This window comes from Miniopterus schreibersii (assembly GCF_964146895.1).
Source record: "Miniopterus schreibersii genome assembly, chromosome: 3".
NCBI classification, from domain to species: Eukaryota; Metazoa; Chordata; class Mammalia; order Chiroptera; family Miniopteridae; genus Miniopterus; species Miniopterus schreibersii.
The window spans coordinates 18,558,687-18,581,455 of record NC_138103.1 but is presented as its reverse complement, the minus strand read 5'-3'; the positions used below and the strand labels follow the sequence as shown (position 1 = coordinate 18,581,455).

The 22,769-nt window shown below is 46.8% G+C and overlaps 1 protein-coding gene across 3 annotated transcripts in view; it reads right to left on the bottom strand.

Moving 5' to 3' along the window:
* Positions 1-22,769, bottom strand: part of SNX29 (sorting nexin 29) — a 456,832-nt gene that overhangs the window by 370,992 nt on the left and 63,071 nt on the right. For 2 of the 3 annotated variants that reach the window (XM_081133203.1, XM_081133204.1), the window contains 5 exons: positions 21,553-21,801; positions 18,026-18,389; positions 12,072-12,190; positions 4,781-4,859; positions 3,033-3,115 (listed from right to left, as the gene is read on the bottom strand). In XM_081133203.1, coding sequence (XP_080989329.1) covers positions 3,033-3,115; positions 4,781-4,859; positions 12,072-12,190; positions 18,026-18,389; positions 21,553-21,801 — 894 coding nt within the window. The remainder of the gene's footprint in view (positions 1-3,032; positions 3,116-4,780; positions 4,860-12,071; positions 12,191-18,025; positions 18,390-21,552; positions 21,802-22,769) is intronic. The other variant, XM_081133205.1, reaches the window with a different exon arrangement.

The following is a 22,769-nucleotide window of genomic DNA, read 5'->3' as shown; positions in this document are numbered from 1 at the left end:
TACTTTATTATGGCAGCCGGAGCAAAGAAATACACCCTGCTTACCTGGACACACTCGCTCTTCTTATTCTGTAATGACACAGGAGGTGGGGGCAGGAAAGGGGTACACAAGTCAAAACCCCCTCCATTCACAGTTTCTTAGAATCCTGACTTCTCATCCAGAACACACACAGGACGGACGACAGTGCTGTCCCTTTAGGCTCCCTCAAATTTACAGCCACATAAAAAATAGAACCCCCCATATCCACACAGCCATTCCCCACAAACCACATTACTACAGATATCGGGGGTCAAAATGTGGACATAGCGACATATTTCCTCAGAGATTCAACTGTGAACTCTGGATATGTCTCTACTTGCCAAAGATAAGAAATAATAAAACTGGGTTTACATTTTTAGAAAACTGTGTGAGTAAAAATAAGAAAAAACAGTTCACACCCTGCCATCAGCATAACTCGAGTGTATTCAGAGCAGCCTCCTTAGAGAAAACACACAAGCAGGGCCAGCAACCTTCTCAAAGATGGAAAATGGCTGAGGAAGACGCACAGACCGTGGCCTCTGTACACCCCAAAGAGCAGCTGACAAAGCGAACCATTTACCTGAGAGGCGAGGCCTCAGCCCAGGGAGCAGGATGCCTACTTGGCAGCATAATACTGGGTACCCGCTAGGGTACGTGAAGACACCGGGACCCCTGCAAATGTGCCTAGAATAAGGTGCCCACAAGCCCTGCTATTCATGTCCCCAATCTTAGGGTCACTGTCCTTTTCAAAACACATGGAAATAAGACAAAAACCAGGGTTCTTCAGAGTAGATGCACCTAGAGCCAGAGTCAAGCCTCATCCCTACATGGAGGTGCACCCCACATAAAAAGAGGGCATCCTGGTGCTGGACGGACAAGGTGTCACATAACAGTGATCAGAAAAGACAGCTTCTCTCCCTTCTCCAATCCTTCTGGTTACCTCCAGGAAAAGTACCTGAGGTTTGCAGCGGGCAGCCCTACACCTCTCTAATGCTCTCACTTACTGGTGTGTCTTTTCAACAATGGTCTCAGTCACAGCTGGGACAGGCAACAACATCAAGCTTGACTTCATAACATGGTTTCCTTTTCACTGTCTTCATTTTTACAGATACCTGCTATTTAAGTCAACTCGTTGTGGCTCTCCAATCACAGTAATCATATAAACTTTCCTCTTTAAATAAAGACTTTAAAGTTTTTTAAGTGTATGTTAAAAAAAGGAATTACAGGGCAAGTAATAGTACCATGGTAATAAACAAATAACTGAAACTTGAAAACCAGCAGCCTTAGTGCTCTCCTAGCCCGTGTGTCCCACATCCTGGGTGATCTATAAATATCTGCTCTGCTGAAGTCAAGGCGGAGGCGCGTCCTAAAAACTGCACGCTTTCACTGTGCAGAGTGAGGGCAGCTCATTCCCACTGCACCAGCCTCACAGTACCTACTCATTTCCTTCTTCACCCTTGAACCAGACAACACACTGGCTGACTCCCAAAGGCCATTCTTTCTTCCTGAGCAATGAAAACCCTAATTGGGAGGGGAGGGGGCACACTGCCTCCCAGGCTGCAGGACTGATGTACACAGCCATCCGAGTGGGATCAGTGTGCACCTTCTAGGAAGGGTCCTGACAGCTGGGGATGGAGGGTGTCACCTTTTTTGTGCCGTAGACCCCACTCAGCAACCTGGTGACACACATGGGCCTCTTCTCAGGAAAAATGTTTTAAATTACATAAAATAAGACACAGAAGATTACAAAGCAAACAGACTATATTGAAATAGAATTATCAAAATACAAAAAACAAAACTGGCATAATAATATATAGGATTCTCTATTATCACATTAAAAACTACCACATTTAGCCTGGCTGGGCACAGCTCAGCGGTTGAGCGTTGGCCTAGGATCCAGGAGATTGCGGTTCGATTCCCGGTCAGGGCACATGCCCGGGTTGTGGTCTCAATCCCCAGCTGGGGCGTGCAGGAGGCAGCCGATCAATGACTCTCTCATCACTGATGTTTCTACTTCTCTCTCCCTCTCCTTTCCTCTTCTGAAATCAATAAAGATTTTTATTTTTTTTTTAAATACCACATTTTCAATCAGAAATGACATTCTGAGACTTTTTCATGTCACAGTTGTTGCACGTGCCTCAATACTTTCAGTGACATAGTCACCCATTTACTAACCATTTTCTGACCATTTTCTATGGTTTGCTGCTACTTTCACAATTAAGAAAATGCTAAATTTCAATCAGAGACCAGCGAAAAAGTTGTAAATGTTTTCCCTATGTAAGTTCAAACCCTTGAATCCTATCTATGGAAACAGAGGCAGTTTCTCCTCTGCCCCCACGTCCTTCCTGCTAGCTGGCATAAGGACAGGACGGCCGGAGATGGAACAGTCATTTGGACTCTGAAGTAAGACAGAAGCCCTGGACTCTGACAACCTGGAGTCCACGCCAGCCCAGCTGCCTACCTCTAGACAGATCTGTCTATCTCGTTAAGACACAGTGGGTTCACTCTGTCTTCTATGAAGCTACTCAACCCTAATCTTAATTGCCCTATCTCTAATACCTTTCCTGGGTGGTGAGGCTGGAAACAGTTCGAACCTGATTACTAGTAACTCTCATTCATCTTTGAGAGACACACTGTCCCTTACTTATGAAATGATTACTCCAGAACTGCAAAGGAAACCTGATTACACAGCCCCTCTGCAGCTGACAGCCTTCCAGGAGGTGAACTCCAAAACCCTGAACAAGGGAAGGTTGCCTTGTAATCCAGTCCTGCACCACTCCGGGAGCATGTCCCGGAAAGTGTGCCCAAGCCCAAGCATCACGTGCAACCATAGCTCAGCAAGTCTATAGCCACGCACTGCATTCTAAGACCACGACCAGGGATACACACACCTGCCTTGACCCCACACTTCAAGAGGTCCACAGTCGTGTAGGAAGAGCACAGAGGTGCTGCTATGACCCGAAGGCCCAGAAGTTGTCCCAGTATTGGCAAAGGCAACTCAGAAAAGTACTTACTAATTGTCATAGACTCCGGCACTGAGGCAGAAGGTAAGAGGCTGCTCAGAGGACTTCCTTGGCCTGGAGGACTGGCTTCCACACTAGGAAAAGGCAGGCAGAAGGAAGTTACAGTCAGTGACTTAAAATGCACAACTGTACCACTCAAACACTAGCTGGTGCTAAGTTTACTCATCTGTGCCCACTAGGAGCAACAGAAGGCAGCCCTTGAAATTACAGTCAATCCTTATTATTTGCAATTCCTTACTTACAAATTTACCCGCCCACTAAAATTTATTTGTAGCCCCAAAATCCATATTCAAAGTGATTCCATGCTCACTCCTGCACAGGGGCAGGTCCCCAGATGTGCCTGCTCCCAGAAGACACCAACAAGGTGAGCTCTGCCTTCTTCTTTCAGCTGTGATACTGTAAGTGTGTCCTTTGGGCAGGTTATTTAGCACCACATTTCTCACATTTCTTGGTCTTTGCTATCTAAAATGGCCCCAAGCGTGGTGCTAAAGTGCTGTCTGGTGTCCCCAAGCACAAGAAGGCTATGATGTCCACTGTGGAGAAAGCACGTCTCAGGTAACCTTTTGTTCAAGCAGGAGTTACAGTGTTATTGGCCATGAGTTCAATGTCAATGAATCAACAATATATGTTAAATAAGGTGTCTTAAAACAGGAGCAGGCATAAAACTAAGTTATGTAACTGGCTGACAAAAATGCTGTGACCAGAGGCTCCCAGGAAACTAACTCAGTGTTTCCGCCAGAGCAGTGGCTCAATCTGCACAGTAACTATATAGAACACAACTGCCACAGATAACGAGACTGACTCTATATTTACAAAGAACTTGCAACATGAGAAAATAACGCATCTTTAATGAAAACAGCATAGTATGGTTCACACACACACACACACACACACACACTCCCCACCAGCAGAAAAAGGACCAAAATGTCAACAATGAAATAAAGGGGTTAAAAGTGATTATTTTCAATTAATGCTGCATCCAGTTTTTCTAAGATAACCAGCAACAAGGACGAGGAGTCCTGGATGGATGGGGGGCACCAGTCCTCCCTGACACTACTCATTGGTACAAGCCTCCTGCAGGCAGTGCCGTTTCAGAGCAGAGCCCATCCACGCAGGGTGAGGCCACACCACCAAGCATGGCGCAGGGCAGTGGTGGCGCCCAGCCTGGAGCTGAGCTTGCAAATGGACACGGTATCTCCCTGAGATGCCAAATTAAAACCACTAAGAGAAAGAAGGAAACACAGGAACAACAAGAATCATACAGAAGAGAGACTTCACTCCACCACCACACAGCCAAGGACTCTGGGCAACTCAAAGTCTTCGAGATACTTTAATTTGAAAAAGGAAAACTGCTATGGCACTTATTACTGTAGGCCAGACTAGGCACTTCACAAACATATGATATCAAGTGGCTTAAATATTATATATAACATTAACTATTCTATATCATCATCAAGTATTAAAATTAGCAAACAGTGACAGAAGAGATACCCAGATTGGGCCCCAGAAATGTACAAAGTAAAGGTGATATGCAAATGAAGGTTGACAAATCCTATTTCTTACAGAGCCTCTCATGCTCTTCGACCCGACAACTCCATGTTTTGTGATGTTAAGACTAAACCTGAACACAAAGAAGGCCTTGCCCTTCAATCCTAGCAGGTGCCCTCCTATCTTTAAAAAAGAATAAAATGCTAAATAAAATCCAATCCCAAAAGGTAACGTGGTTTCTGAACACTAACCTGTACCGAGGTCCGGGCTCCGGGAGAACGTGGTCCTCGGGTCCTGCCCCATTCTCCACCAGGCTGCCGAGGGGCGCATCTGTGAACAGAGCACAATCACAGAGGTAAGGCCAGGTTTCTGTTTTCATTTCATTTTCTCCAGTGCGGACACTGGCTCATCTGCTAAACCAGTTGACTTAGAAATGTTTTCCTCATCAGTACACTGGATTTTTATCTGCTACTCGTTTCATTTTTTCATCCATAATCTCAGACTTTGCATCAGTCACTGAAGATGGCCCCAACCATTTTTACTTTAGCTGCCTGGAATTACCCATGAAGTGCATGTTCAGAGCCAACCTCAGAATCAGGGAAGAACAAAATCAGCTTTCTGTTAGACAAAGCTGCTCCTGCCTGTAGTGGCTCACAGCAGACACAAGAGGGCAGCACAGCCTAACCACTGACTGTCTGCTCAGGTCAAAACAAAGCGACTGCCGATTTCTAAAAAGCCACTTGCCCTGCATTCAGTGGCATGTGGAAAGGCATGTGGAAGAAGTGAGGTCACAAGTAATCTTTAGAAACAATAGGCAAGAAGCACTAAAGATTTTCATAAGTGTACCAGCTGCTGCTCAAGTCTCTTTCTGGGAAAAAACAAATGTTTTGCCTCTTGGGTTAGATGGTGACATTAAAGCCAGTTTCACCCAGAACATTTGCTCACTGGAGAAACTTCTGGCTTGCCAATGCCCACAACACAGCCAGGCCTGGATCGGAACAGGGGACACAGATTGGAACGGAGGGAACAGATCTGGTTCCCTAAGCTGTCCATCACAGCCTTCTCCGTGTTGTTCTTTCTGTTTATGCTAGTTTCGTACCGCTCAAGACTCCCTAGCTCTTAAGGGGTTCGGCTAAGGGGACTCTAAAGGAAAATGGTTTTCACCTTTTTCACCCTGCTGTCACCATCAAGCTATTCTGCATACTCCTACCTCTTTCAAGTAGTTCCAAGGGGAAGAGAGAGTGTCTACTTCGCCACCTCCCCTTCCTTGCTCCCTGGTATTGTGGTTAGTTAAGATTGAGGTCTCGCCCTGGCCAGTTTGGCTCAGTGGTTAGAGCGTCAGTCTGCGGACTGGAAGGTCGTGGGTTTGATTCCTGGTAAAGGGAATGTACCTCAGTTGTGGGTTCGATCCCCGGCCCTGGTCAGGGCGTGTGCAGGAGGCAACTGATTGATGTGTCTCTCTCATCGATGTCTCTCTCTCTCCCTCTGCTCCTCTCTCCTACCTCCCTCCCTTCCACTCTCTCTGAAAATCAGTGTAAAAAAATATCCTCAGGTGAGGGTTAAAACAAAACAGAAGAGTGAGGGCTATGCCTGGGTACAAGCCTTGCTCCCAACTTTAATTCAGCAAGTTACCTACGCTCTTTGTGCCTCGGTTTCTTCATCTATGAAATGGGATGACACTACTACCTGCCATATGGCATTTTAATAATGTCTACCACATAATACAGTAGTAAAACGCGTAAAATTCAGTGAGAACTCGGTGAGCGAGGGCTAGCATCAACACACCCTATAACTGAGCCTGCCTGCCACAGGCTCTCACCTTCCCAGTCACCTGGAAGTGCTCTCAAAGGACCCCAAAGAGCTCTTCCCTCGGTCCCCCTCCCACCTTCCTGCCGCCCAAAACAAGACTGAGCAAACACTCTTCCTTGGAGCGCCCCTTTCTCAGCCTTCGTACAATGATCTTCGGTCCTCCTGCCCCCACCATCTTTTTCTTCAATTCCTGAGCAAAGGTGTCCCGGAAGTACAGCGCCGCGGTCTCCACCACCCTGGTAAATCCAGCAAGGTCTTAACTGCAGACTTCACCTCTGCAAAGATAACTCACCTCTGGCTAGGACCTGAATCTTGAATCCTGGCCCCACATCTCTAACTGCCCACCAGAAATCTCCACTGGGATGTCCCACTGGGCCACCAACTGATCATGACCTTCAAACCCACTCTTCTGTCACCACTTCCCAGTGGCTGTAACCTCAGAAGAGCGTGGCATTCACCCTCCCTCCCATCACAGAGCTAGTGGTGCAGAGACCTGCCAGCCCCACCTAGTTACCTCTCACTCCTTGTTTACAAGCCATTTTCACCCTAGTTCAAAGGCTTCATGCCCTCTAGGGGTCTCCTGCAGCAGGTCACCCCAGATCATCTCACCCTCTCTAATGTGACATACACACAGCTGTCAGATTCTGCTCCCTGAAGCAAAGACGGGGAATCCAACATACACATAGAAACCCACAGTTGGAGCAAAAGCCAACATCGCCCACCAGCATCCCAGATACAACATCGACTCAGCCCAGGTGGATTTCCCTTCATAATACATGACCAGGACCTGCTGACATCTGCGGTAGGCTGAGGCCCTGGAGTCACAGAGCAGAAGGAGACGCAGACTTCTCACTCATCTGCCAGGTCCAAGGCAGGTACTGCTACTGTCTTAATTTTATAAATGAGGAAACAGACTGCAAGGACTTAAGTTATTTGTCCAAGATCACACAGCTGAAGTGCGAGGATCTAAACCTGGGTCTGCCCAGCGACAGGGCTGAGCCCTTGCCCACTTCAGTCTCTCGTTCAGCTGATCTGAAATATCTGCTTTTCCCTCTACACGTTCCTGCCACTATTCCTCTGTTCACACTGCATCCCCAACCAGGTATCATTTTCCACTGCCAGATGTGCACTCCAGACCACATGCCACATCTCCACCTACTGCACCCATCCACTCATCACCAGGAAAGGCTTCCTGAATCCAGCTGTGAGCCTGGCTCTGGCTGGAGTCAGGGTGACACTTGAATCAAGACAAACATGGTCCCTGTGCTCAAGGACCTCAAACACTAGTGGGGACGGGGGTGAGCATTATCAAGTAATTACACAAATACACGATCACAAACATAATCACAAAAATACAGAGCAATATGGACACAGCAGATTCACAGCAGCATAAAGCATGAGGCTGGCCTGCCTGGGGAGTGGACAGAGGAGCCCTCTACAACAGAGACACCTGGGCTGTGACCTGAAGGGTGCCCTCAGGTAGGGTAAGGCAAGAGAAGCCTGGGGAGAGAAATGAAGGCAGGCTCATGGAAGGAAGTGGAAACAGGGCAGTGTGGGTGGGGACACTGAGCAAAGGGAAATGGGAAGAAATGAGGCTGCTGGAGTGAGCTGGGGTCTGGGTGGCCATAGTGAGGATTTCAGATTGTATCCTAAGTGTGGTGGAAGGGTTTGGAGCAGGGGAATGAGGCAATCTGATTTATGTTCTAAAAATAATCACTCTGGCTGCTAAAAGAATGGATGGGGTTGGGGGCCAGGGATAGAAGCAGAGAGAGCTACTGGGAGGCTACCTGGCAATAGCCCAGGCAAGAAGATACGAGGCTGAGTTAGAACAGGGTGGTGAATTCAGGGCACACACTTCGACCATTCATTCCTCTGTTCTTTACACTGGGTGACTGAAACAATGTTCCCTGCCCCCTCCTTGCACACAAACGCCAGGAGGGACTCATCTTTGGATCCCCAGAGCCTAGAACAGTGCTGACACAGAGCAGGATCGCCTATTGGATGAGCAAAGAAAACAGGAGCTCTAAGTAGCACATGACCTATATAAGTGGGGTAGAAACCACACAGTGCGGGCCCTAAGGTCCCCCGTTTCCTGACATTCCACACAGAAAAATTAGTCCCTGGGAGCCAAGCTCTGAAATCAACCATTTCAGATGAGAGCAGAGCCACAATAGACCCTCCTCACCCTCAACAAGCAACTCCAAGGCCCAGTAACAGGACGAGAAGCTGAAAAATGTACAAACTGATGGGAGATGAGGGGTGAGGACCTGCAGTTTCGAATGAGCTGCATCCATTGGGAACCGCCTCTGCACTGGCTGAGTCCACCCAACACTAAAGCAGGCCCCGCGGTGAGGCAGGAGCGTGCAGGGTTTCATGTGCAGTGAGTAGTCACGGGTGCTTTGTTCACCTCCGCTTGTCATCCTCAGCAGAAAAGAACTCTGGGGACTCTCCCTTCCAGCCTCAAAGACACGTGAGTAAAGGTGTTCTGCTCTGCTACAGGTAATATACAAGCCGAAGGACTGACTGTATCCACTCCTTCATGTTCTCAGGGTCTCATGTGACCCTGGCCTGGCATCTCCCTTAGCAGAGCCCCTCCCTCACCCCAGAAAGGCAGCTCAAAGCATAGCCCCTGATCCACAGAACCGCCTCTTCCAAGATTCAGAAGGATGACGATCCTGTGTTCAGGGTCCGGGTCTCTGCCACTTTCTCCCTCCCAAGACTTGGCTACCAACACATCCATCCTTCCCCCCATGTCCCTCTCCCCCTTTGTCATCCTCCTCTCTCCCTCCCTCTCTCTCTAAACACCCCAAAGGCAGTGACAGCAGAGGCACTAATATTTTCAAAGATGGTGGAAAAGTCTCCCAAGGGAAGAGCCTCTGTGTGCGAAGTCACCACCAAAGACACAGAATGGCTCCCAGGCCTGAGAGAGAGAGAATTATCTTAACGTCACTCAATTAGGGGGTGCTAATCAGAAGGGACACACTAGTCATAAATGGAGTGAAAGAAAAGGAGTCTGGGCCCAGCTGGGCGTGGCTCAGCGGTTGAGCGTCGACCAGGGATCCAGGCGATCAGGGTTCGATTCCCGGTCAGGGCACATGACCGGTTGTGGGCTTGATCAATGACTCTCTCATCATTGATGTTTCTCTCTCTCTCTCCCTCTCCTTTCCTCTCTCTGAAATCAATAAAGATTTTTATTTTTTTTTTTAATTTAAAAAAAGAAGAAAAAAAAGAAAGGAGTCTGGGAAAGACATCTTGGCCGTGCCCGGTGCTGCCCAAGGAAGGATCTCCCTGCAGGCAGGCTGGTCCCAGCACCACCTGGGCACGTGCCTGCCACAGAAATGGGGCATCAGGCCAGGAGGGACTGGATGCAATCTGGCATTTCAATCGGGTAATGGATTCCCCAGTTCTGATTCCAGTGTCTTCATGCAGCCGTGGATTAATCTGCCTCCCATGCTATGCTCCCGCTGACATTTGTCCCTCAGGTTTTCACAGCTTCCAAGACTCCTGACAGCTCTGTTACTGTAGTAAATGAAAAGTTGGCAGACTGGCTCCTGCACAGCCTCTCTGGTGAGGGCAATCAGATAAGCTGGAGCTTGGCTCCCATCAACAGTGACAAGATGGAGCCTCTGGGTCTGCGAGGATGACAGCCAGAGGTGGGGCTGTGGGAAACCTGCCAGAGGGATGTCTTCTCTTGAGGACCCTCAAGGATCCTGGAAGCTGCCCAGGAGCTACTTCCCCTAGAGACACTGGTCTACAGAAAGCCCAGAGGGAGGAAGAGTGCCGGGTTCTGTAAGACCAAACCCAAAATTGAATGGCAAACAGCATTCTGGAGCAGCCAACCATCTGCCCCCAGCACCTGATGGTTAGAGGAGCCCAGTTAAGAAATGAAAAGGCCACTGGAAACAAAATAGACTGTCTGGTGCATGCACCTAACAGCCCTGCATGCTACACACCACAACTGAAAGGTGCCTCTGGGGGCAGCCGGACAAGGTGAATGGGGACCTGGGTCATGACCTAGAAGCCATGAACAAACCCTAGAAACTTGCCAGTGGTCCCAGGCATGCATTAGGACCACCTGCTCTCTGTAAACCCCCACTCCCCTCTCAGACATTCCGTCCCCATCTGCACAGCCACTAAATAGATAGTAGCAAAGCAACCATCCCCCAACCCCTGGACTCTTGGACCAAGGACAGTCATCTGAGTGAAAGGAGGTAATGGTGGTGACCTGGCCTGCAGACACAAGCAAGGCTGGCCAGACTGTCCACCCCTCTTGGAGATTTCAACTAGACCCAGAGAGAAGTGCTGGCTGGGATGGACGGTCACAGGGCTGAGGCAATGGTGTTGGCACCTCAGCCAAGTACAGGCCAAAGGGGAGGGGGTGAAAATGGAGAGGGAGCAAAGATGGACCAGGAGATGGGAAAGGGGGGCACAGAGTGAGAAAGATGACATGACCCTGCCAGGTCAGGAGCCCTCTCCATTCTGGTCCAGCTCCCACGCCCATGGCTGCCCACAGATGCCCTATCACATCACTGCTGCAATGTCAGCAGGAGCCTCATGGGGCCTCAGCATGTACTTGGCACCCTTCCCCACATGAACTGAGGGAATCTCACCACGAATCTGAGAGGAATGATATAGTAATGGCCACCCCTTCCTCCTGGGCTGTGCTTAAGAGTGAACGAGTGAGTCTATCAGTCGATCACCTTACAGTCCTGGACTCCCTTTCAGGGTGTGGTAAGTGCTGGCCACCTTATTACCGTCACCCACTTTCCAGAAGAGGAGGCCAGCCTGTTGGACAGGTCACTCAGCCATCCTTGCTCATTAACCTCCATGTGCACCAGGAATACACCGCTCAGAGCGGTACCCTGCTCCTGTTCCCGCAGCCTCCTAGAGGTGGGACTGAACTGACCCCCACTCTAAACTGCTGCCAGTCCACGCCCCACCCACCTCTGCACAGGAGCTGGTTTGAGTGGCTTTCTGCTCCCTGCACAGTGACAAGTACCACAGTCTATCATCTGGTTCAGAACATCAACAGCTTCCTGAGCAGTTGGTAGGCCCCGTCCGTTTTTTAAACCTGGCCCTGGGAAGACGTCAGGGGAGTGCTGGGGGGAACACAGCCTCGCTGACCTGGGGGTGCTGTGGAGAAATGCCGGGCACTGAGTCAGCTGCACTGCACACCTGCTCCTCTGGGCGAGCTGGGCTAGTGCACGTCCCACCATCACCACTCCCGTGACCCGCCCTAGCTAAAGAACACACTAACAAACCACACACACACACATGCTCAATGGCACAAAACGGGCCACAACAGCTATCCCTCCACAGGCAGGTTTTAAGCAAGCTACTCCCTGATCTCGAGCACTTTGCTACAAAGGGTGCCAGGGCCTTTACAGCTATGGGTTCTGCGACCTCCCTTCTCCGAAGAGGCAAAAATAATGGTCATCCTTTGTGGTCAGCTTGTACAGGACCAAGTTCAACAAATCGCTAGCAAGAAGAAAAGCAGACCTGAGGGCTCCCTGGTGACTTGCCAACACTCACTCAGGCAAGGGAACCCCAAAATACCCAGGTTCACCAGGAAGTAAAGTCACACCCTCTGTCACTCTGAACCTCAGCAGGCCCTCCTGCTCTGAAGCCTGGGGCTCCTTGCTCCCACACCTATAGGCAGAGGTGACCCAGACACCCCTGAGGTTCTCAGAGCCAACGCTTGTACTGGAGGAAGAGTAGTCAGGAAGCACCCACCTGCAGGGCTGAAGGAGCCCACTCCACTGACTGGAAAGAGGACATCGGTGTCACCATGCAGCACCTGCAGTGGAGCCCAGCTGTGCATCTGGGAGAGGCAGGTGTTCCCGTCCAGTGGCCTATGATGAAAGAATACAGTTGTGTGAAAGGGTGAAGGGCCCCTGAGGGTGCAGATCACCACAAGCATCTGCTGGGCCTCCCACAAGTTCCTTCTTGGAAACTAACCAGGCCATGACAGGGCTGGGCATAGCAGGAGATGCAGCTGGGAGTGGGGAGCATGGAGACTGGAGCCAGACCCCTTGCCTTTGTTTGTTCAGCCACTGTTTACTGAGCATCTACTATATGCCAGGCAGTGTCAGCACATATGTTTTGTGCTGGCAAAAGAGCCAGCACACAGTGCTTATCCTGCTCTCATGGAGCTTAGTGTGTTGGGGGACATAGACGTGAATCAAATAAACCCCCTAGAAGGTGTAAAACAGCAGCTCAGCTTCCTGGAGCTGGTCAGGAAGGTCGTGGAAGGCTTCCTGGAAGAAGAGAAGTTTGAGGTGAGAGCTGAAGGAACCACAAGAGTCACTTGAGTGAAGAGGAGTGACAAAAGGTATGGGGGACATGGACAGCACACGCAAAGTGCTGAAGGAGGAAGCATGGTGTGTTCCAGGTTCTGAAATGACAGCAGCCACGTGACCTTGGGCTGGCATCATTGCATCTCACTGGATCTCAAACCCTCTCCGGTAAAAGAGCAAAATGAGACTAGACCATATCTGGGTCCTGTCCAAGAAAGGGGTCGGCTCAAACATTAACCAGGCTCATATGATCTGTTATATTGTCACCGTAGCCACTAAGTTCAGAACTAACCTGTGCGATCTTTGTAATAACAGGCTGGCATGATTAAATTTGTTTGAGAAACTATTTGCCTCTGGGCAAGCGGGAAATACTAATAGGATGTACTGTGCTGACTTTAAAGACTATAAACTCACTCTGTAACTCAGCTGTAAAGAAGACCAAAGCAGGTCAGAATCACACCTATTTAGCAGAGGAGGAGCGGGCAGGGAGAGGGAAGGACAAAGCAAAAGGAGGGAAGGGGGGAGGAGGAAAGGGAGGGGAAAAGGAAGGGAGGGGGGAAAACTCGGAGATTCTGTGACTTGTCCAAGGTCATCAGCCTTAAGGACAGAGCGAACGAAGGCCTGTGGGGGACTCAAGCACAGGTCTTCCAAATCCAGGCACAAGGGGTCTCCTGGCTACTGCCTACCATGGCATGATGCATAGTTTTTCCTTCTTTCTTTGGAGCAGATATCAACAAAACTTTTCTGTAAAGGACCAGATAGCAAATAGTTTAGGCTTTGAGGCCATACTTATTCTTCTTTGAGTTTTTTGCTTGTTTAACCCTTTCAAAACGTAACAAACAACCATTCTTAGATTGTCGGGGATCTGGCCAGCAGGTGTACTTGGCCATCTCCCGTTTTAGAGACCATCATATAGACACTCTGCTTTCAGCCCTCTCTAGCTTTTGGTCATCCATTTGGCACTGAACAAAAGCCTCAGAATTTTGCAAACTGTATCATTTAATCCTGCAGGTAACACATACAATGAGACTCTCAGATGGCACTCTAGGGCGCAAAAGAGGAAGGCCCATTCTTAGATGGACTTGGTTGTGCCCCTAGAAACTGTGCAGAACCGCCTTCCTCGGGCTCCAGACCAGCAACTGGCAACTAAGGGGACTCCCCAGGACACCAAGTGGTCAGGGCACCCCTCAGGAGAAGGCAGCTAAACCACCTGTCCCTTCCCTGCCACTGCACTGCCTCCAGCGGAGTGGGACCTTCTGCTGTTTCTGAGGGGACATCTTGCCCCTTCCCAGCAAAATATGCAGGGGGCAGGGGGCAGCCAGGCCTTAGCAGCTGAGATTTGGAGCCCATGTGAAAGTGGCCAAGGGCTACTACCTTAAAACTGAGCTATACTGGTTCCTGAGGCAGAGACCAATTCACAATATGGTGCCAGTGTTGGCTTAACAACATAAAGCAAGTGTTGCTTTTCATTAGAAACGGGAAACACATTGTAAAACCTAGAAAATGTTCAAAAGATGAGGGGGGGAAATTACACCCAAAGCCACATTATCCAAAACACAACTGATTTAGACACTATTTCCTTAGTGTCTTTTTTCTTTCTTTCTTATGCATATTTTTCTTCACGAGGTCATAATGAAACTAAACGTAGGACTGTATATGTGGCTTGTCTCATTCAATATAACTCACAAGTTCATCTTCATACTACTTGGATATTCTTACACTTCATTAGAAAGGTTTAAGATCCTAAACATTAAGACGTCGAGGTTCATGGGACAGGATATTCTGTTAACCGCTCCTTCGCGGTTGCACATCTAGGTCAGCTCCGATGTTCTGCTTCTCTAAATAAGGACTTTGGTATCTGGACACAGCATCCTTCTTCCTGAGGCTGCCCTCAGGCCAGATCCCTGGCAGTGGGATTGCTAAATCAACTGAGATCAGCATTTTTAAGGCTGCTGGCATTGTGTTTTCCCAGAGGGCTGCCAACACTACCAGCTATCGATGAAGATGCCCCTGTGCCTGCCTTGTCACATCACTCATTCCACAGTTAGAGCCTACTGTGTGCCTGGAGGATACCAAGCCTGAGGAGACACCCAGAGCAGGCCACGGTCAGGGCACTAACCAGGGCTTGGCTTTTTCCAGGTCTCATTTTATTTATTTATATTTTTATCCTAACCCCGGGATATTTTTTCCATTGCTTTTCAGAGTGGAAGGGGGAAATGGAGTGGGGGGAGAGAAACACCAATGTGAGACACATCGATTGGTTGCCTCCTGCACTCACTCCGACCGGGGGCCAGAGAGAGCCTGCAACCGAGGCACGTGCCCTTGACCAAAATCGAACCCCAGACCCTTCAGTCCACGGGCCGATGCTCTAACCTCTGAGCCAAGTGGTCCAGGGCCATGTTGTACTTTAAGTCTCAGCAAATATGACAGGCAAATTATGGTATCTGCTTTCACTTTGCATTTGCTTAATTGCTGGTGAGGTACAACATGTTCCCATATGTTTGTCATCCTTTCTGAATTATGTTTTCACCCCATTTCCCAACTGGTCTCATAGAACACATATGAAATGACAGAAAAACTCCTTTCTACAATAAAGGTATTATCCTCTTTAGAAAAAAAAGAAAAAGAAAAAAAGCAAAGCCAATACTTGTAAATACTGAGGCAGGAGGGACAAGACTTTGCTCAGTCATCAAAGAAGCCGTTTAATTGCTAGCAAACAGAGGCATAAGACCCAACTTTTGGCCAACAGAGCATCTTAAAGACCATCAGAGCACCAGCTTTGCCAGAGGTGGTGGCAGACCACACTGTACTTCTCCAGGCCTGGCCTGGCCACTCCCCTCATAAACCTGGTTGTGCTATTAAACTGCTCAAGTTCTGGCCCCCTCAGGCTCCTAGACCTTTCATGTGAACATCATCTTACAATCAAAATGAAAGTATTACTCAGTAGGCCACCTCATCATTCCTCTGCTCTTCCCCTTCCCCCAAGATGCTCTGTAGAATGTTCGCTCAAGATCCCCCCTTCATGCAGGAGAGGCTGTCCAGAATCTGCAGGAAGCTCAATGGCCTCAAAGGGCCATGGTCTGTAAAGGTCACCCTGCACTGTTTTGTGTTTTACACATCACAATGCTGGCAGCTACCTTGGCTTGCAAGGTGGCCTCCCCTCCAGACTCCCCTCAATGGCACCAGTCATTAAGAAGAGAAATGACTGTGTTTGAGGCCAATGAAAGCCCACGAAGTGGATCAACTCAGAGATGCACTCACCAAAGAGACAAAGAATGCAAATGACATTTCCTGAAAGGTCCAGATTAAGACTAAAGGCAAGTGTGATGGTGAATTTTAAGTGTCAACTTGGCAATGCCATGGTAGCCAGACAAATGATCAAATGGTATTCTAGATGTTCCTGGGAAGGTACTTTTCAGATGAGATTAACACTTAAATCAGCAGATTTTGAATAAAGCAGGCCACCCTCCATAATTTGGGTGGGCTTCACCTCATCAGTTAAGGCCTTCATAGAAAAAGACTGAGGTTCCCCAAAGAAGAAGAAATTCTGCCAGCAGACTGCCTTAGGACTCGAACTACAACTCTTCCTTAGACCTTCCTTGGGCCAGCTGACCCTGCAGATTCTGGATTTGTCAAACTTCCACAATCACATGAGCCAATTCCTTAAAATAAATCTCTCTAGACAGCTAGATACATGGAGAGACACACAGACACACATACTCTATTGGTCCTGTTTCTCTGGAGAACCCTGACTAATACAGCCCATCACAAGACCTGCATCCCAGGAACAAAAACACTCACAGCTTGGCAACAAAACAAGCTGCAGGGAAGCTACTCTAACAAATACTTTAGGAGGAGAAAAAAGCCTCGTACATGAAAATGCTCATGCCACAGTGGCTGATAACAAAAAAGCAAACAGACAATGATGCCAGCAACAGAAATACTCAACAATGGGGGAACCTTTAGCAAATCATGACATATTGATCTGACTGAAAATCAACCAATCAATATTCAGAATTATGTAGAAACATGAAAAATGTCCAATAGTACAGCATAAACTATGGAGTACAGCATAATCTAACCTTAACCGAGCTTTGTTCATTGCTTTGACAAACCTCAACTCTCTACGAATCCCATTCTCTCATCCATCAAGTGGGAGTGATATCCACTAACCTAAGGACTAGGATAAGGCATATATATAGCTTGTAGCATCTGGCATATCAGATGGTCATTAAGATAATATTATTGCCCTGGCAGGTGTTGCTCAGTGCTTACAGCATCAGCCCAAACACCAAAGGGTCTCGGGTTCAATTCCCAGTCAAGGGCACGTACCTGGGTTGCAGATTTGATGCCCAGCAGCAACCCAATCAATGTGAGATCTCTCTTACATCAATGTTTCTCTCCTCTCTCTCTCTCTCCCTCTCCTCCCTCCTTCCCACTCTCTAAAAAAAATCAATGAGAAAAATATCCTTGGGCGAGGATTAACCAAAAAACCAAAAACATGAAAATGGAAAGCTTAGGGCTAAGACATTGTTTCCCTCAATCACACCATAGAATCTCGATATCTGTTTCACTCTCGTGGGCTGGTTTTGAAGTCATTGTGATCAGGATGGCATTGTGCACTGTAACACACCTAAGTGAAGAGGTAACTAAGTTATTTGGTATGAAGAGTAAAACCAAGCTTAGGAGCTATTACAAGAGTAGTGTGACAGCAGCAGATGACCTGTGTTGCCTTTCTCCACGTGCCAGCACCATGCAGACAGGCCACATACAGTATCCCATTACTTCTCCCAGGTCTCCGATGAGGCCCAAGACACTGGGAGGTGAAGAAATTTGTCCAGCCTAACCCATGGAGCTAGTAAATGAGGACACAGATTGTCTTCATTCCAAAATCCAAGCTCTTAACTATACCTTTTTGCTTTATGCCTTCACGTGCATCAAGCCCCTTCCACAGGCATAAATCTACAACTCGTGTTAACACAACAAGTGCAGGCAAATTACTGCTGTTCATGCCCCTTCAGATAAACACAGAAGTTACCAGCCCATGACTATTTTCTAGAATAATCTTGCCTTTTTCCTGAGCTTCCTATGCTAGTGGCAAGTTAAAGATGGAGGGAAATCTAGAAAACAAAAATGAAAGATGTATATATAAAGCAGAAATTTCAAGGCACACATCTTGATACTAATTTTGTAATAAGTACCTTCAAATATACTCCCTTCCCTCTCTTAGTTCTCAGCAGGCTAATAATGCTCCTTCCTCCTAAATCAAGATCTGAAAAATGCATGATGCCCTAAACAAATATAAATCTTGCATCCTTATTTTACCCAATACTGCAAAAAGAGAAGGCAGTTAATGTACCACCCTTCATTAAGATCTCAAATGGAACTTACTTCTCAGGCGACTCTGAGTGGCCTGTGTGCTTCCTTCCTGATGTGTACACATCATCTTCGTTGTCATCCACATCTTCATCATCGATGCTTTTCACATCAAGCTTCTGGTACCCAAACTCCCCATTCAAAGACAGAGAATCAATTTTCCATGAGTTGCTGCTCTGGCTTCCATTGGAATTAGGCCCAAAGGGGCTTTCAAACGCCGACATGATATTGACCGAGGAGCGGTCGGAGTTCTCCTCCGAGCTCTCCCCAGTCATCTTTTTAAAAACATCACCAGAGTTCTGCTCATCTTCCTCGTCATCAAATGAGATAATGTTGGTCACCTTCTTTTTCTTTTTCCGTTCCTTTTTACATTTGGCATCTGGCAAAAGACAAGATGTATGAGAAAAAGTAGGAGAGATAAAGGGGTGATTTAGCCATCTTGACTCTAGATTGTGGAAAATCCTTTACTACTCTACTGACAAATAAATTGTAAGCTAAATTCGGATATTTTTAAATCCTTGGGAAAACAACTGTTTACAGGTGACTGAGCAAAATGGATGTGGGCCTCTACTACTGATTTGAACAATTTTTGGATATGTATCCTCAGGAAAGGGAAACAAAAAATAATAATAAAAAAATGAGACTATGACAAAACTAAAAATTTTTTTGCACAGTGAAGGAAACCATCAACAAAACAAAAAGACAACCTACTGAATGGGAGAAGATATTCACCAATGATATATCCGATAAGGGGTTAATATCCAAAATATATAAGGAATTCATGTAAGTAAACACCAAAAAAACAAATAAATTAAAAAATGGACAGAGGACCTGAATAGACACTTCTACAAAGAGGACATACAGATGGCCAATAGACACATGAAAAGATGCTCAACATCAATCATCAGAGAGATGCAAATTAAAACCACAATGAGGTGTCACCTCACACCTGTCAGAATGGCTGCCATCAACAAATCAACAAACAACAAGTGTTGGCGAGGATGTGGAAAAAAGGGAACCCTTGCGCACTGTTGGTGGGTTTGTAAATTGCAGCCACTATGCAAAACAGTATGGAAGCTCCTCAAAATTTTTAAAATATAACTACCTTATCACCCAGCAATTCTATTTCTGGGAATCTATCTGAAGAAATCCAATATACAAATTTGAAAAGATGTTTGCACCCCTATGTTCACTGCAGCATTGCTCACAATAGCCGAGATATGGAAGCAATCTAAAGTCTATCAATAGACAAGTGCATAAAGAGGATGTGGTACACATATGGAATATTACTCAGCCATAAAAAAGAATAAAATCTGACCTTTTGCAACAACATGGATGGACCTAGAGGGTATTATGCTAAGTGAAATAAATCAGACAGAGAAAGACAAACATTTTATGGTTTCTTTTACATGTAGAATCTAAAATACAAAATAAACAAACAAAACAGAAACAGACTTATAGATACAGAGAACAAACTGATAGTTGCCAGACGGGAGAAAGGTGAGGGGATGTGTGAAAATGGTGAAAGGGATTAAGAAGTACAAACTGCCAGTTATAAAAATAGTCATGGAATATAAAGTACAGCATAGGGAATAAATTCAGTAATATTGTAGTAACTATGTATGGTGTCAGACAGGTACTAGACTTACCCAGGGGGTGGTGATCACTTCATAAGGTATATAAATGTTTAACCACTATGTGTACACCTGAAACTACTAATATAATATTATGTCAACAGTTATTGAAAAATAAATATTTTAAAATAAATAATTTTTAAAATATGCCACAGAGCACATGTTAAAATTTTTCCTTCTAAACAATCCTTCTAAGCACTTTGATCCAAAGGATATTATCATTATTGAAATGATTTTCATTGTTTCACTTTGAAAAATACTCTCATGGCTAATAGATGAAACCAAGAAAACCCCCAAGTTTGGGGATATAGTAAATTGTTCAATGACCACAAATTCCTCCCATCCCTACATAATGCCCCTTTACAATGGGACTCTGCCACTCCTTCCACTGAGGGTGTACATATTTCTCTCCCCCCTCTTGAATCTGGGCTGGCTTAGTGTTCTGCCTTTACCAGTGGAATGTGGCAGAAATAACAGTGTGTGAGCGTTCTAGGCATCAGGAGGTCTTGCACCCTCTTGAAATCCTGCCTTGAAACTGCCAGGGAAGAAATCTGATTTATCTTATTGGAGGATGACAGGCCCTGTGCAGGAAAACTGACATGCCCCAACCAATAGTCAACACCACTTCCAGACACATGAGTGGGGCCATCTTGGATCTTCCAGCTCAGCCACCAGCTGAATGCAGCCCCACGAGTAAGCCCAGGTGACACCAGCAGAAAAACCATCCTGCCAAGCCACAGAATCATTAAAAAATAACAAGTCATGGCTGTTTTAAGCCACTACATTTTTGGAATTGTTTGTTATACAGCAAAGGCTGACAGAAACAAAAATTAAGATTACTTTGGTGACCAGTACTTAGGTGAGCCAGTTTACCCATCTTAATCATCAAATGTGGGTGTGAGACACTTTGAACCGATTCCCAAAACTCCATTCCATCTAAACCAAGGTATGACATGCTTCGCCACTGTATTACAGCCCCAGGACAATGTCAAAAGCAGAGTCCCCAAAGTGAATGGAAAGGATATGCTTTGGGTATACAAATTCCACTGTCTCTGTTACACAAAGCCCTCAACAGTCCTGTTTCTATGTCATTCACATGGGTCTCTGCTTAGGGAGGAAAGGGTACACAGATAAAACCAGTGTATGCCAAAGACACCATAAGATTCTGAGCTTTCACCATCATTAATAATCCCAAATGGATGGCCATGATTACTGTCTTAAGGGATTTGAGAATACCAGGACTAAGTACTAAACCCAAAATTGCCAATTTTGCTGTAGCAACATTCTGGATGTCCCAGAAGGCTCAACAAGTGTTGTAAATGTGTCCCAAAATTAATCTTAATCAATCAATTAATGAACCCCTTTCCCTGGCCCCCACTTAAATGCCTTCCCCCCAAAAAGAGGCAAGCCTAATATTATACAATCTCCACAGCACCCTACGCTTGGCTTCCATCCCATTTATCAGAAGGATTATTAATTATTTGTATAACTTGCCATTAAATGTCTACCCCCACCCATCCCAAAGAAGACTGATAGCTGAATGCTGGTAATGTGCTTTACCTGGCTCACTGCCTAACACACAGAATGCATTAAGTGAACAAACGAATAAATGGACAAAGGAGTAAATGAATGAAGATCAAACTTATCTGACTTCACGTGGCATTAATGCCCTTCCTTTCAGTTCGCTCTGACAGAGCCCTTTGCTCTTTTACCCTATCATGTTCCCATCTAGGTAAGGCTCTTTCCCAGTAAGGGTAAAAATAATAAAAACAAACATGAACTGAAAGGGCAAGTGCGTCAGATTTCATCCCCCTTGGCACTCTCGGGTGACCAGGTATGTCCATTTCGGCCACAGTCTTTGTCCTTTACCCGACCCCCGTTCTACCTCAAATGCTTGTTCTGGCTTACCGGCACTGACGTGCTTGGACATGACGGGCAGGGGGTCGGTCTCCTGATCAGGTTTGATGAGGATGGAGACAGCAGAGGAAGCCGTGATCTCCCGGAAAAGGCTGCTCACCCCTTGCGTGGACTCCTTCAGCAAGGAGGTCACATTTTGCGTAGACTCCTTTAAGAGGTCCGAGACGGTAGGAGCAAACTTGCTCTGCCCATTTAAGTCCTTGTTGTCAATGTTGATTGCGAAGAGTATGGAGTTCAGACCTTCCACACAAAGGGAAAAGTGTGGCATGTGTGCTGCTGGACAGTCACACCTCCAACACAATAAACAAGCTGCAGACATCACAGCACAGAGGAAGGGACACACTGACCTTAAATGCTAATTAGAACCTCCTGCAACTGGGGTGAGAGGACACTAGCTATCACGGGAGCTGAGTCATTCCAAATTCTCCCCCTCTCTGTCAGGAGAGAGGCTAAGCCGAAAGTTCTGAGGTCAGGCTGCCTAGGGTGAATCACAGCACTGCCACGTATGAGCTATGAGACCTTGGTCAAGCCATTTATAACATCTCTGAGCTTTAGTTTTCTTATTTGTAAAATGGAGATACAATATCTCTTTCACAAGGTAAGTATTAAAACCATCACCCACCAAAACACTCAGCTCAGTAAGCAATCACAAAAGGTGCACCAATGTCATTTTTATCATTACTTATGCAAAAACTTGCACTGGTTTCCCATGGCCGACAGAGGAAACCATGGTGGGACCCTGACTCTTCCTCACCAACGACCTAGACTAACACAGCTCTCAATATGTGGGGCTTGGTGCAAACTTTAAGGAAAGAAAAAAAAAGGGGACAAAGGATTTGGAAGAAAGAAGCAAGTTGCCCACTTCTGTCATGTTGTTTCACCCTTAGAGTGAGAGTCAAACAGTGAACAATTCACTAGCCAAACCACTCCAGGGCTTTCACATTCACAGACAGTGTACACGACTCTTCATCACATTTGATTCTCCCATAGCCCTATAAAGGTGATGGCCGTGCCATCAGGATCCCCACCTCACAAAGGAGGAAAGAAAAATGTAAAAAAGCTCACAGGCTCTGCCCCAGGTCACCAGCTGGTAAGGGGTCATGCCAGGCTTCAAAGGCAAGGTCTCCTGCCTCCAATTCCCCAGGTCTTTATGTTACACTTGCAAAGCCACAATCCAAAACCCTCAACCCCATGCTCTCCCTGCCAGG